At 41.4% G+C, this 13,717-nt stretch overlaps 1 protein-coding gene across 2 annotated transcripts in view; it reads right to left on the bottom strand.

The window, feature by feature from the left end:
- The window catches only part of shisa8b (shisa family member 8b), a 36,893-nt gene that overhangs the window by 17,708 nt on the left and 5,468 nt on the right, over positions 1–13,717 (bottom strand). For both annotated transcript variants that reach the window (XM_051418101.1, XM_051418102.1), the window contains exon 3: positions 3,601–3,725. In XM_051418101.1, the coding sequence (XP_051274061.1) occupies positions 3,601–3,725 (125 nt within the window). The remainder of the gene's footprint in view (positions 1–3,600; positions 3,726–13,717) is intronic.

The following is a 13,717-nucleotide window of genomic DNA, read 5'->3' as shown; positions in this document are numbered from 1 at the left end:
ACATATTTTGTTACATTTTGTATTTTCATACAGTGTGTGCCAGCTTAAATTCACAGTATCTTCAAGGCACAAATAAAGCAAAGAGATTCCTACGACTCCTGCACAGTTCAGAAACAAGTATATTAGGGTGAACAGAGAATGAAGATCTGGGACAGAGGGAGGTGATTCATGATGTGAAGCGCTGACGTGTCAACCCTCAAATGTCAACCTGTTTCTTAAAATCATGTTACAACCAAAGAGAATACATGTGTAGACAGCTTAGGTGACGTGTTGTAAGCCAGTCTTCAGGCAAAGTTCTGAGTTCGAACTTAACTTTTTCTCCCAAACTACCTGTCATAGTGACAGCGATGTGATTCGATGAGGATTTTTGTTTTTCCTCCACTGGCAAGAAGTAGGTGTAATAATTAATAATAAATATGGAACACATTAGCATCAATAGGTATCATCATCAACATTGATTTCACTGCCTTTCATTACTGTGACAGACATTAAGAAGTGGACTAACTCGTGCACCTACATTTACTTACTTATATTTTTTTTTCATTCACTCAGTATTTTCTGCCACATGCTGTTTACTTTGCAAGACTCTACCATGTGCTTGAAAAACATCCAGTAGTTGTAGGACGTCTGGCCCTCCAGGGGCTGCTGGATGATTGTGTCAATCCCCAAGCAGTTGGTGGTTCTCAGCAGTGGGAGATTTAAAATTCCTTAAGACTTAAACCTTTTTGAAGGCAGCAACAGGAGGAACAGCAGGAGTGAGCTCAGCCTGTAGGACTGATTGAAATATGTAGTAATTATTTGGGAAGAGAAGGAGAGGAGAGAGGGGACAGAAAGCACACTGAGATATGATCTAAATCCAGGGTTGGCAACACCCTATATCTGGTAATCTGATATTTATAATTTGATATTAAGTAATTAGTTTGATGGATATCAGTTTGGTCCCTGCATATTAGAGGACAGAGTGGTCCGATTCATATTGATGGTGCAGGAGCTGTAGTGGTGTGTGGAGGTGGCTATCCTCTACCAAAATGCATTTCCTAGTAACTCCAAAGTTGAGGTAATTGTATATTGTGTGTTCTTAAGGTCAGGGTTAGGGTTAGGGTATACTTGAAAAGCTGGCTTACTCCACTGTTCTAAACCTAGAGGCATTTTCCCCTGGAGGGCCAAAAATTAAGCATAGCGTTAGTTCAGGCAGGCCACGAAGTCAGGCTCAGCTCTCAATTCCAGCTATATCATATGATCACAGCTAGTCGTAAACACACAGTCAGCTGACAGCTCAGCTGATTCCCTCAAGCATCCAATTGGCAAATATCATTCATGGCGCCTTATTTAAGCTGCTTTAGCCTGCCTATCTTTGCTGCTTCCTCTACAAGCCGTTTTGCAATCCACCTCTACCCCAACACCTCTTTTTCCTTTATGTGTTTCTACACGTTAAATACAGAATATGTGAGATTTTATATATGTATGTATGTATGATAAAGGAGCTGTGCTGCTGAGTAATAAAAGTAAAATGTAATGTAGCCTAAGTAATTACTTTTCCGTTGAGTGACTAAAGTAATGTAATTATATTTTCAATGATTGATATGTATTGTAGTGAAGTATTGTTTCAAGTCTAAAAACTGTCTAAATTAAGCCATTCAAGGGATCCAAATCCAAATGACAACCTGCATAAATCTTACCAAATTACATAATACATCATTTACAGTACTAGTTGGACAGCCACTGTACATGGGTGTGTGTGTGCATTTTATTTTGACTAGCAGCAGTAGTAGTCAGTCACGCTGCCAAGACACAAAACTGCAGATTTCCAACCGAGCATAACAAGCAGATAATTTCAGCAACAGTCAGCCAGCAGAGATCATGTTATCTACTGAGATCAACTGATATGTGTCCATAAATATTAATGATTTGATAACTGCAGGGCCATCAAGTTCTGTAGTATCTGATGAATACAAACCAGCCACGTAGGTTATGCTGTGAATTGAACTGCTGTAACTCCCTTCTTCCATTCACTCCATCACAGCTTTATAGATTTCTTGCGCATGCACTTCTAACTGTAGGCCTACTCTGTGCTCTCTGGCCACAAACAACATTTACTCAGCAACTTGGAGATGAAATAATAAGGCTTCTGCCAGTGTGGCTGGTTTGCCCACAAACATCTGTTTTCCTCTTTTTTTATTGTTAGTTCCAGCTCGTCTGTGTGTTGCCCTTTTTTCAAGTGAATACGATCAATGAAACACTCTGGATTAAAGCGTCCCTCACATTGAGTATGTCGTATCATGTCATTAGCAGTGTGTGAAATTCTACATTGCAAGAGATCAGAGGTAGACGCTGCAGGCGTGCTCTCATATCACACACTCCACCCCATTCTCTCCCTGTGACACACACACACACACACACACACACACACACACACACACACACACACACACACACACACACACACACATGCACGCTTGCTTGTTCATCTGCAGGCACACAAGCATGCATACACATGGGGACACACATTCACACAATCACAATCAAATTGAACAACGGTTCAAACTTAAAAAATCTGATGACACTCTTAACAATGTGATACTATAGAGTGGCGTGCACCTGGTCAAAATGTTATATTCAGACCGCTGTATCTGCACGTATAGAGGACGTATGGAAAACACCACATGCTGCCTATAGGGGTGCAGCCTGCTTACATTAACATACTAATTAAACAGTTAATGTCTGTGTGTGTGTGTGTGTGTGTGTGTGTGTGTGTGTGTGTGTGTGTGTGTGTGTGCGTGCGTGCGTGCGTGCGTGCGTGCGTGCGTGCGTGCGTGTGTGTGGTGCACCAGTTTTGCACGTGCAACAAGCATGTGTTCTACTTACAGATGAGGAGTTCTATTGTTCACTCTGCATTCTTCCCTAAGCCCTGCCTAAAATACGTCTAGGCAGCCAGCACCAATAATGTATCCCAGACATAACATTTAAAATTAGAGATGCACCAATACTGATACCAGTATCAGACCCAACATGAAGGAGGAGCAATGTCAGCAGTTTGGGGATATTTTAAGAAACCTGAAATCTGCATATTTTTTATAGATTCTGAAATGTTTATTTGGGTAGAAGTAGAAGATGTCTTTTTAGAGATATTAATGCTGGACAAATTTCCTCCTGGATTTCTCAGTAGGGAGCCTGCAGACCTCCCCAATATGGCGAATATGCAGACACACATCAAATTGAGAATGTGGTATCTATGTTTCTATATCTCTGGTTGCTACGGCCCTGCAACCCTGCATTAGATGGGTGTGGATAATGGATGGATGGATATATGAGATGGTTAATTTGTTGATCCTGGGTAAATGTTTTAGCCTTAACTGTAGATTCAAAACTCCTCTGTTAAAAAGAGAAACATGCAAAACAAGCTGAACCCAACCTGCATTTGTTGAGCTCCTCTAAAGTTGTGTTTTATGACTGACCACACACACACAATTTCACTGTGTTTTTCTCACGCCAACCTGTAGAGATTTTCTAATGCAGATAGTAGTACTGCGAGTGTACTGCGTTATCCCGGAGGTACCTGTGTATTATGTATGTGTATGTGCTCTCTCTCTCAGCACTCACCACTCCTGCTGCGCAGCATCCTGGCCGATATGCCGTTGGCTCTCCCTCCGTTGGGCGAACTGGCCGTGGCGTTTTCCACCGTGCTCGCCTCACCTCCCTGCTGCTTCAGCAGGTCTGTCAGTGTCCTGGAGAACAACACACACACACACACACACACACACACACACACACACACACACACACACACACACACACACACACACACACACACACACGAATGTAAATTAGTGCTCAACATGTAGTTTGCTCTCCAGTGATAGACCAGGCTGAATCAAGGTTACACATTTAGATGAAATTGCATTGCTTCACCAATTTTTGATATGTTGTACTTGTTTGAATCCCAAACAAATGGTTGACAGAAAAGAAGCGGAAACATTGCTGACTAATTGTTGACACTGGAGTAGCTGCACAGCTGGATTCTGAAACATCAGTCTGTCAGTGAATGAGACAACAAACATCCTCTGTTAGCAAGATGTGCATTGTTGGTCCCCTGTGAGGGTTTTCCTGAACAGCTGGAACCCCCCCCTCCACACACACACACAAACGCACGCAGTTCAGTTACAGTACATCCCTTCATCCCAGGAGGCAGTTATGTACGTGTGAAAAGAGATGGTAGTGTGTAATTCTACATTTGTTGGGTATGTGGTGGAGTTTGGGTTAACAGAGGTTAATAGACATAACCAGAAATCATCACTTGCAGTCATATCAATATTCAGTGACCTTTTACAGCCATCTTGATAGGATTTCTTTGGTTTTTGGTTTCCATCGTTTCTAGGGCTGTTCAGCTAGTTATGCAGTTAGATTTGGCAGGAAAAGCTCTGCTCTTTGAGAAAGCTTTCCAAGAATCCGCTGGGAGAATGAATCCTGCCTTAAAAAAAAATATATGAACATGAAATCTTTGTTAAATCTACACTACCAAAAACTAAACACATAGAGAGAAGGTAGTGGTGGTTTAAGGAGCTGCTAAAAAATAATATAAGTTTAGCAGAGTAATAGTGACACTTGTCATAATGGTTGTGATTTCCACATACTTGAATATGAACATGTTCCAGTTTTGGGATGATTTTGAACTTGATGTTCAATTTAAATTTCATAGTTTCCTATTGTAAAACCATTATTGATTGGTTATAGGTTTTAATATGACTGTTACAGTGTGTTAGCATGAAGCAGGGCTGTTTGAGCCATAACCTTGAGCTTGATCCTGAACACATGCACTCGCAAATTCAGGTGTTGTAGTTCCAATATGAGACAACTGGAGCCACTGCCTTTGTTAAGATGAAGTTAAACTATTAGTGTCATGTGACCTTAAATTTGAGAGAGGTTTGATTTCAATACACCCATAAAATTGAATCACAGAATTCTATGTTCATTCATGTTTTTCATGCATTTTATAGTCAGCTTCCTGAATTACTGCTTTTAATTTAGTCAGTTTGTGCTTGCTGAGACAAATTTTTTATTCAAAGCGGCTCATCTCCCTTCTGTGTGTTTATGTGTGTTTTGTTGTGTGTGTCCTCTGCGATACATTCCACTCAGCTGTATTTGACTAGCGGCATTTTTGCTGAACGACATACGGGCAAGATTTCCTGCAATATGGTCATGTTTGGACCCAGGGCTTGTTGTGTTTGGATGCAAGAAATGCAAAGGAATGACAGCATTACATACACACACACACACATACACATACACACGCGCGCACACACACACACACACACACACACACACATTCACTCATCTATATATCTTATTTGACTATTAGCTGAAAACACACTCGACGATTACAACCTCCTTCCCACAGCTGTTGACAACTCCCTTTTTTTCTCACAACCAACTCACGCATACATGCACATACACACACATTCACACCTATACTCATACACACATATGCACACCTGCACACACACACACACACACACACACACACACAGGCAAACTCATCACTTTGAATAAACACGTGTCTGCTCCCTGTGCATTTGCTGAATTTACAGTGTTGATGGTATTCACTCCCTTGATCAATAATTCAAACACTGGTGCCTCTGTTTCGCTAACAAGGCTCATGTGTTTAGCCCCTACTATCACACACACACACACACACACACACACACACACACAAACACACACACATATGGACAGGTACACAAAACACACACAACCTAAAGTATGACTGACCTGACAGCGACAGCCAGGGGCAGCTTGTTCACACTCAACCTGCCAAATGGAAAAGTGAGTCCCTTTGGCCACTTCTCTGCTCATCTACAAAATGTTTGTGGGTGTGATGATCTCAGGGAGTAACGGTGCCACACAAAGTGTCTCCTGCAGGGGCTTTGGTGATGGCATGAAGTACTTTCGGTGTCAGATATTATAATCATGCTTGTTTTATCAGCCACAAGTATCTCATGTACAAAAATGGTGTATTTGTGTGTACAGTTTGTTTGAGTGTGTAATCCACCTTAGTTCTGTTAAAAATATAGCTACAGATTGTGTCTTTCTGGGAGCATTTTTGGGTTTCAGGGAAGAAATTCTGGCAAACGTAGGAAATCATCATTAACTAAAGAATAAGTAAAGGAGACATGTCAAAGGAAGGAGCACCAAAAACATAAAGTACAACAAGAAAAAGAGCCTAAAAACTGTGCTACATTTACTCTATTTCTGGATCCTTATTTTGCAGCAGAATATTATATTCACTCATTCATTCATTCTAATCAATTCAGATAATCATCTTATTGTCAATCCTTTTATATACACTGTGCATGCGTGTCTTTGTGAAAGTCTGCATTAGATTACGACGTGAAATTGTCTCCTTCTAAATCTCATTTTTCTAAATATTTCTCCTTTCAGTCTTTTTATTCTTTCTCTCTCTGCCCCCTCCTTACCTAAACTCAGCCCTAAATCGCCCCCCCCGCCCTCTTTAAATCATATCGTTTGTCTTCCTCTCCTCCAGTATCTCTCTGCTCCTCATCCCCTCTCTGACTCATTGCAGCACAGCGCCTCGGGCCTCCACGCACTCTTCTCTTGGCTCGCCGCTCAAACAACTTGCTGATTTGGACTTTTAATCTGCAACAAAAACTTCACCTGTCTCCAGGCTATGTAGTGTTTATGGAGCATTGGCTGAGCTTCATGAGAGTTTCTGCGGATGCCTTTGAAAGAGCGAAGATGGCCGCGCTGCTGGTTAAAAGATTATCACTGACAGGGTGGGGTAGATTGACAGAAATAGCTTGTGGAGACCGCCAATGACGAAGTGATATTATCAATGAACTGGGTCAGTTTTTATATACTGTCAATTTGTCATCCTGCTGCTGCTTTTTTTAACCATCTTAGAGCCATTTATCTCCAAGATGTTGTTAGCTTCACTCACAATATATCATAAACAGACAGCTTGTTGCTGACATCACATCCTGCCAAAATGTAGAAAATGATATGCTTTGTCCCATCAAATCAATCAATAATCAGTCCTCCAGGAATTGGAGATATTTCAGTTGTAACAATAACCACAAATTCAATCAGCTCTCACATCATTCTCCAGTTTGCACACATTAGTTCCAGTCCCTGAAATATTTTGAGACAGTTCTTCTCATAAAAGGGTCCAATTCAAGCCAACATTCCTATAACGGCCTTAAATATCCATGTTTTACTCTGTTAAAGTACTTTTTTTTTAAATAATTGTTTTGGACTTTAATTTGATACAGCTGAAGACAGACATAAAAGGGGAGGGGGGATGAAACCAGCAAAGGGTCACAGGTTGGATTTGACCCTGTGGTAAGGGCTGGTCCCTCGAATATAGGCGCTCTACTGTCAGCTACCAGGGTTCCCCGTGATATGAAAATCAAACAAGAAGACGGTTTTGGTTTGTTTTTGCTGAAAATTGTATAATTTGTCCTGTAATTATTACAAACGCATTTGTATGATTTCAATTTTTCTGCAACAAGAAAAACTTGCCCTATATAAAATATGTAGGTCTTGATGTTCCATAAGTTACCTCCAGGTTACTTCTCCCACGATTCCTTATTACTTGATAACATGTTATATAACAGCGAGGTCGTCGGCTCTCCCATCACATTACAGCCACACTGAGATGAGACTTTGCTAATGTCCTGTAACAATCAATTAGTCCACCCAGATCAGAACACACACTCAGTGATTAGTTCCAACTAATATTAGTGTAACTCTCCAAACAGAGGAATCCACTCTCTGTCTCTGCAGCATGACTATTGATTACTCAAATGTAAAATGTCCTGAATACATTAAGCACAGTACATGTTTCCTGTACATTCTCATGTCCTGTTCATGCATTAATGCACACAGTATTGATCCTGTAACTACACATGTGGATGCACTTTCACAGATAATCGTTTTGTCTCTGGCCTTCCAGTTAAATTAAATTTTTTTTAATTTTTCTGACAAAATCCCAGTACAGTTTTCAAAATTGGCACCACTGTTTACACTCAATAAAAGTCACTACTATCCGCCACAGAACATAAAAACACATGGGGACAGGTCAGTGAAGTCCCTCCACTGGACTCATCAATCCATCAGCCTGTGATTGTCTCCTTCCTCCTTTCTAGTTTTTCTCATCTCCGTACTACACCGATCAGCCATAACATTATGACCACTGATAGGTGAAGTGAATAACACTGATTATCTGGTTATCATGGCACCTGTCAGTTGGTGGGATACAATAGCACGTGGGGAGCGAAGGCTGGCCCGGCTGGTCAGATCCAACAGACGAGATATTGTAGCTCAAACTGCTGAAACAGTTAATGCTGGTTTTGATAGAAAGGTGTCAGAACACAAAGTGCAGAGCAGTTTGTTGCGTATGGGGCTGTGTAGCTGCAGACCAGTCAGGGTGCCCATGTTGACCCGTCTACTGCCGAAAGCGCCTACAATGGTGAGCATCAGAGCTGGACCACGGACCAATGGAAGAAGGTGGCCTGGTCTTATGAATCACGTTTTACTTTACATCTTGTGGATGGCCGGATGCGTGTGCATGGCTAACTTGGGAACACATGGCACCAGGATGCACTATGGGAAGAAGGCAAGCTGGCGGAGGCAGTGTGGTGCTTTGGGCTATGTTCTGCTGGGAAACCTTGGGTCCTGCCATTCATGTGGATGTTACTTTGACACGTACCACCTACCTAAGCATTGTTTCATTGTTCCGATCCATGGAGGCCCCGCCTCACAATTTACAGGACTTAAAGAATCTGCTGCTAACGTGTTGGTACCAGATACTACAGCACACCTTCAGAGGTCTAGTGGAGTCCATGCCTCTACGGGTCAGGGCTGTTTTGGTGGCAAAAAGGGGAACTACACAAAATGGCAGGTGGTCATAATGTAATGGCTGATGCGTGTATACGCGTGTTCAGGCCAAAACCACATCCCAGTTTCTCCAGACACCATCATTCATGAGGTTTATCTATGAAAACAAAGCTTTCAGATAATCCACCCGAAAGTAAAAAGACTGTGTCAGATATCTCCGTGTCACAATCTCTTTATTTCCCCTCTGTTGTCATTGCTCCCGTGTCAATCATCGTTCCTCTTTTCATCAAAGATACAGTTAAAATCAGCTTCGCTGTCACTGACGATTACTGATAAAGACTGAGAAGATGACAGCTTACATCTTAACCGCACACACACACACACGCACGCACGCACACCCTGTGAACAGTGGACACAGAAGTAGTTTTGTGTTTCTGCACTAAGATGATACTTCGGAAATTAATTATACATGTTTTAACATTCAGCATTTAGGTGAGATAATTTTCTAAAAAAATAATGTTGACTACTGGTAGCCTTAGCCCAAGGGAAGGTTAACACAACTAAACTGATGAAGTAATTAAAACTGCTGCTATACAGCCAGTCTGTAGCAAACATTTATTTTAAAAAACAAGGTTGACAATTAGTTTGATGGAAACCTTTCTGCTTGTACACTCTAATTGTGCACCAAATAAATGAAAGTCAAACATGCTTTTCATGTGCATTTACACCTACATTTACATCTGACTGCTCATTTCTCAAGACATAGAGAGCTGTGATTGTAATATGCATGACAAACAGGATTAATGGAGACACATGTAATGATTTTTCAGTTTTCAAGTAGCTTACATAGCTACATGGGTTATTGTTCAGCTCTTAGATGGTAAATGGTAAATAGACCTGTACTTGTATAGCGCCTTTCTAGTCTTCCGACCACTCAAAGCGCTTTTACACTACATGCCACATTCACCCTTTCACACACATTTACTCATTGATGGCAAAGTCTGAAACAGAACAACATCGAACAGAAACTAACATTCATACACACTCACACACCGATGCACGGCACATAACATGATCAAGAGCAATTTGGGGTTCTGTATCTTGCTCAAGGATACTTCGAACCCACAACCTTCCGATTAAGGAACGACCCGCTCTGCCTCTGAGCCACAGTCGCCATGCAGGCAGAATCCCAGTGTTTGTGGTTTTATGCTAAAAAAAAAAAAAAAGCTTTCCCCTTCTGATTTTTTCAGTTACCTTGAAAAATCCCTATGTTCTCAGGGTATATCCCTTGATGTGACTTTGGTAATGAGTAAGGGCTATCTTTACAGTTCAAACGGTTAAAGAATACGGGAGGTGGACGCTTCAAATGCAGTTTGAATGGTAACTATCAGTTCAGCCACTGATACCCAGAAAACATACATTAAACATTTGACCGAAAAAACATCGCTGAGAACATAAAACACTTTGAAAGGTCTTAAAGTATATTGAGCTGTTTTTTCTTTTCTTACACCACGTTGAAAATGAAAGAAACGTGGAATGGTGATTTTCAGCCCTCAAGTATCCTACTATATACTGTAGATTTCTAGGGTATTATTCAGCAGTTTGATCCAGGTATCATCTGAGTGTTTTCATACTAACAAGCTCACTTAGCCTTTCCCTCTGGCACAGAGGCTGCCAAGTGATTTTTCCTTTTTTCAGCCACCTTGAAAATGGAAGAAATGCAGTTTTGTGCTAAATTCAAAGTTTCCAAGTAGCTAACAGAGTTATCTGGGTTGTTTTTAGCTGGTTTTCATGCCTGCTTGAAGCTGTAGACAGATGGCCCATTAGAAGTTTGGAAGAAGGATGAAATGGAGCTACAGGGGCCAACTCACTGTGTGTCTGCTGGTCTTATGAACTTCACTAGTGACTGATATGGGTTTGACTATGACAGACAAAACTTCTATCTTGAAATCAACTATTTTACACAGACTTAAAAATGGAAATGGCACCTTCAAGTTGTGACAGATAAAAAGCTGCCAATCTTTCAACTTCTCATATGTCAACGCTTTCAGCATCACCCTGATAAACAGACAAACACAGAAACAACACACAGCCAAACCCCTTGAGTCAGTGGGCGCTGACCCAAAGTTAAGTGTGTGTGGGCCCAGTGAAGCCCGGCAGGACTGAGGAGGAGCAAGTAGAAGAGGAGAGAGGAAGGTAAAGCAGCTGGAGGGAGGGAATTGTCACATCTGATGCAAGCAGGAAGCTGTCAACTTATATGTCCTTTCACTTTGGGAGGAATTGCGGCAAGTGGTGATGGAGATGCATACGTGTGCACACTTGAACACATTTACTTGCAAGCGTACATGCATGCAGACATGCTCACACACACACACACACACACACACACACACACACACACACACACACTGGTGACAGGTAGGAGTTGATAGAGAGTGACAACTCGACCTGGAGGTGATCAGAAGGTAGGGGAGACGGAGGGGAGCTAAGAAAGTTGTGGAGGAAACTTGCTTTCTTAGTGCAAACGTATTTTCTCACATGGCAGGTGTTTAAGGCTTACACTGGTGTGATTTGCTTCCTGCCTGGAGTGTCTTTTTTCACTCTTACTTAAAACTAGAGGAAGTCACAGTAAAATTATGGAGAACATCATCATTACATGGCACTGTAAGCACACCCGACCTCCTATTTACAAATGTTATTTGTAATAATTAACATCTAAAAAATGCTTGAAGACACACTAACTCAGTCTCTGCTCTCTGTCACTTGAGTATAGGATAATGTCGCTATTCCCCAAACTGGAGGTTTTATATTGATTTGATGTCTGTGGATCCACCTTAGGGATCTTGTAGTCCAGTACTGAGCTGGAGCTGTTAAGTACACATCCCCACAAAATGTTCCCGACCATTTCATACAACAGAAAACTTAATTAAACTTCATATTTGATAACAATGCTGTGGTGTCTCTAGTGCATTCTGAGAGAGAAGAAATTACTTCCTAAGACCCTTACAAAGGGTTAATTAGTTAAGTGGCTTCATCAATGGTTAATGAATGATCTTTTAATGATATATTAATAGTTAGCCATTATTATTGACAGGTTTATGGTTGCCAGGTTGTGAAAAATCCCTCTTGCTGGTGTGTATTATCTTCAAGCATAACTTCCTGTGATTTTGTTTTAAATTCATCATACAGTAATTGTTCAACCACTTACAGGGCTGTAGACCAGCCTAACAAAACCCCTTTATTAAAGAGTTATTACCATAAATCCCTATAATTGCAGTCCCCCGCAGATTGCGGTAATGGAAGAACTCTTTACTATGATTTACTAACTTCTGTAACTGCAGACCTAATGATATCGAATTGAAAACTGGGAGACTCATGACCCTTTGTCAATGACTTTATCACTTTCTAATAAGTCATCAAGTCTGCAGTTATAAATGGAAGTCATTATGAAGAGTCATGAGTTTCTCGCTTTCTAATAAGCCATCAAGAGAGATTAAAGAGCTATCAAAAAAACAAAGCAAGTTGTACTGGGCAAGGTTCTGCGCCAGCTAAAGGGATTTCCTATGACCAAACGTTGCATTAATTAACCTTTATAAAGCATGTCATATTAGAAAGTGGAATCACCATATGAAAACACAGCCTGAAGATGTGGTGAGTGAATGCATTGAACTGATATATTTAAGGGTATAGTCAGTGCAAAAGTATGATTTTCCAGCTCAATAGAATTGCACCATTTTCCCCAAAAGGACCAAACTGTCGCTTAAAATCACATCAACAGGCCCAAAATGCCCTTGATATATTATCCATAACACCATATCCTGGTGTCATTATGATGTGTGTTTCAGAGAGAAAGAGAGAGGGTGAAATGGAAAAGGGATCCCATTTGTTGCGTGCAATTGTGGCCCATATGTTTGCACCCACTATATTGAGTATTGCTTATCTGTCTGACTTGAATCAGGGCAGAGCAGTCAAACCCTTTAAGTGACAGTGTCCTTCATTACATAACATGATGGCTAAAAAGCCCACTGCACTGCACACACACACACACACACACACACACACACACACACACACACACACACAGACTGGAGATAAACTGCCAATGCAGACACACATGCAGATCTATATGCATGTAGTGTGATGCGGTTAAAAAAACATAGTAGTTTTAGCTTCAAGAAGAGAAATTTTGGACATTACCAAACCAAGAAGTTTGTGAATATTTGTCTAATAATTGGAGATACAAGGTTTTCCTGTTGACAGCATCATGAGTGCTGGGGCACACAAATGGCCAGATACATACATTCACACACACGCACGCACGCACGCACGCACGCACGCACGCACGCACACACACACACACACACACACACACACACACACACACTCTCTCTCTCTGACTCTCTCGCATTAATGTACTTGCCCACATTTACACACACACTTTCTTTGAACCATGTGACCTCCGCTGCCACCATGTTGCTCTTTGGCCTCTCACACTTGAAAATTGTATTGCAGTTCATGTCGCCTGCTGGCTATCCTGACCTCGCACTGTGGTGATCTGAACCATACTCACGCAGCCTAAATGCCACCACTATCATTCTTGTTGTTAATTGAACTATAAATCACTGTGAGTGCAAGTGTGTGTGTATGTGTGTGTGTAATATCATGAAGGTCATCTGTGTTTGTTTACTCTCTGGGTGTAAAGCCAGCCCCTCTCCGGTTGAGGCCTTTCATTAGACGTGACATGTGTGACCTAAGGCGGCGCTCTCCGTTCCTTTTGTTGGCTGAAGATTATTGCAGCATGCAAACACACTGAACCTGGTTTGGTTGGAAGAAGAGGTGGGGTGGGGGGGCGTGTATTAGAAGGTGT

The sequence above is a fragment of the Dicentrarchus labrax genome, unplaced genomic scaffold, assembly GCF_905237075.1.
Source record: "Dicentrarchus labrax unplaced genomic scaffold, dlabrax2021, whole genome shotgun sequence".
In the NCBI taxonomy this organism is placed as follows: Eukaryota; Metazoa; Chordata; class Actinopteri; family Moronidae; genus Dicentrarchus; species Dicentrarchus labrax.
The sequence above is the reverse complement of the archived record's forward strand: the minus strand, read 5'-3'. Positions and strand labels throughout refer to the sequence as shown.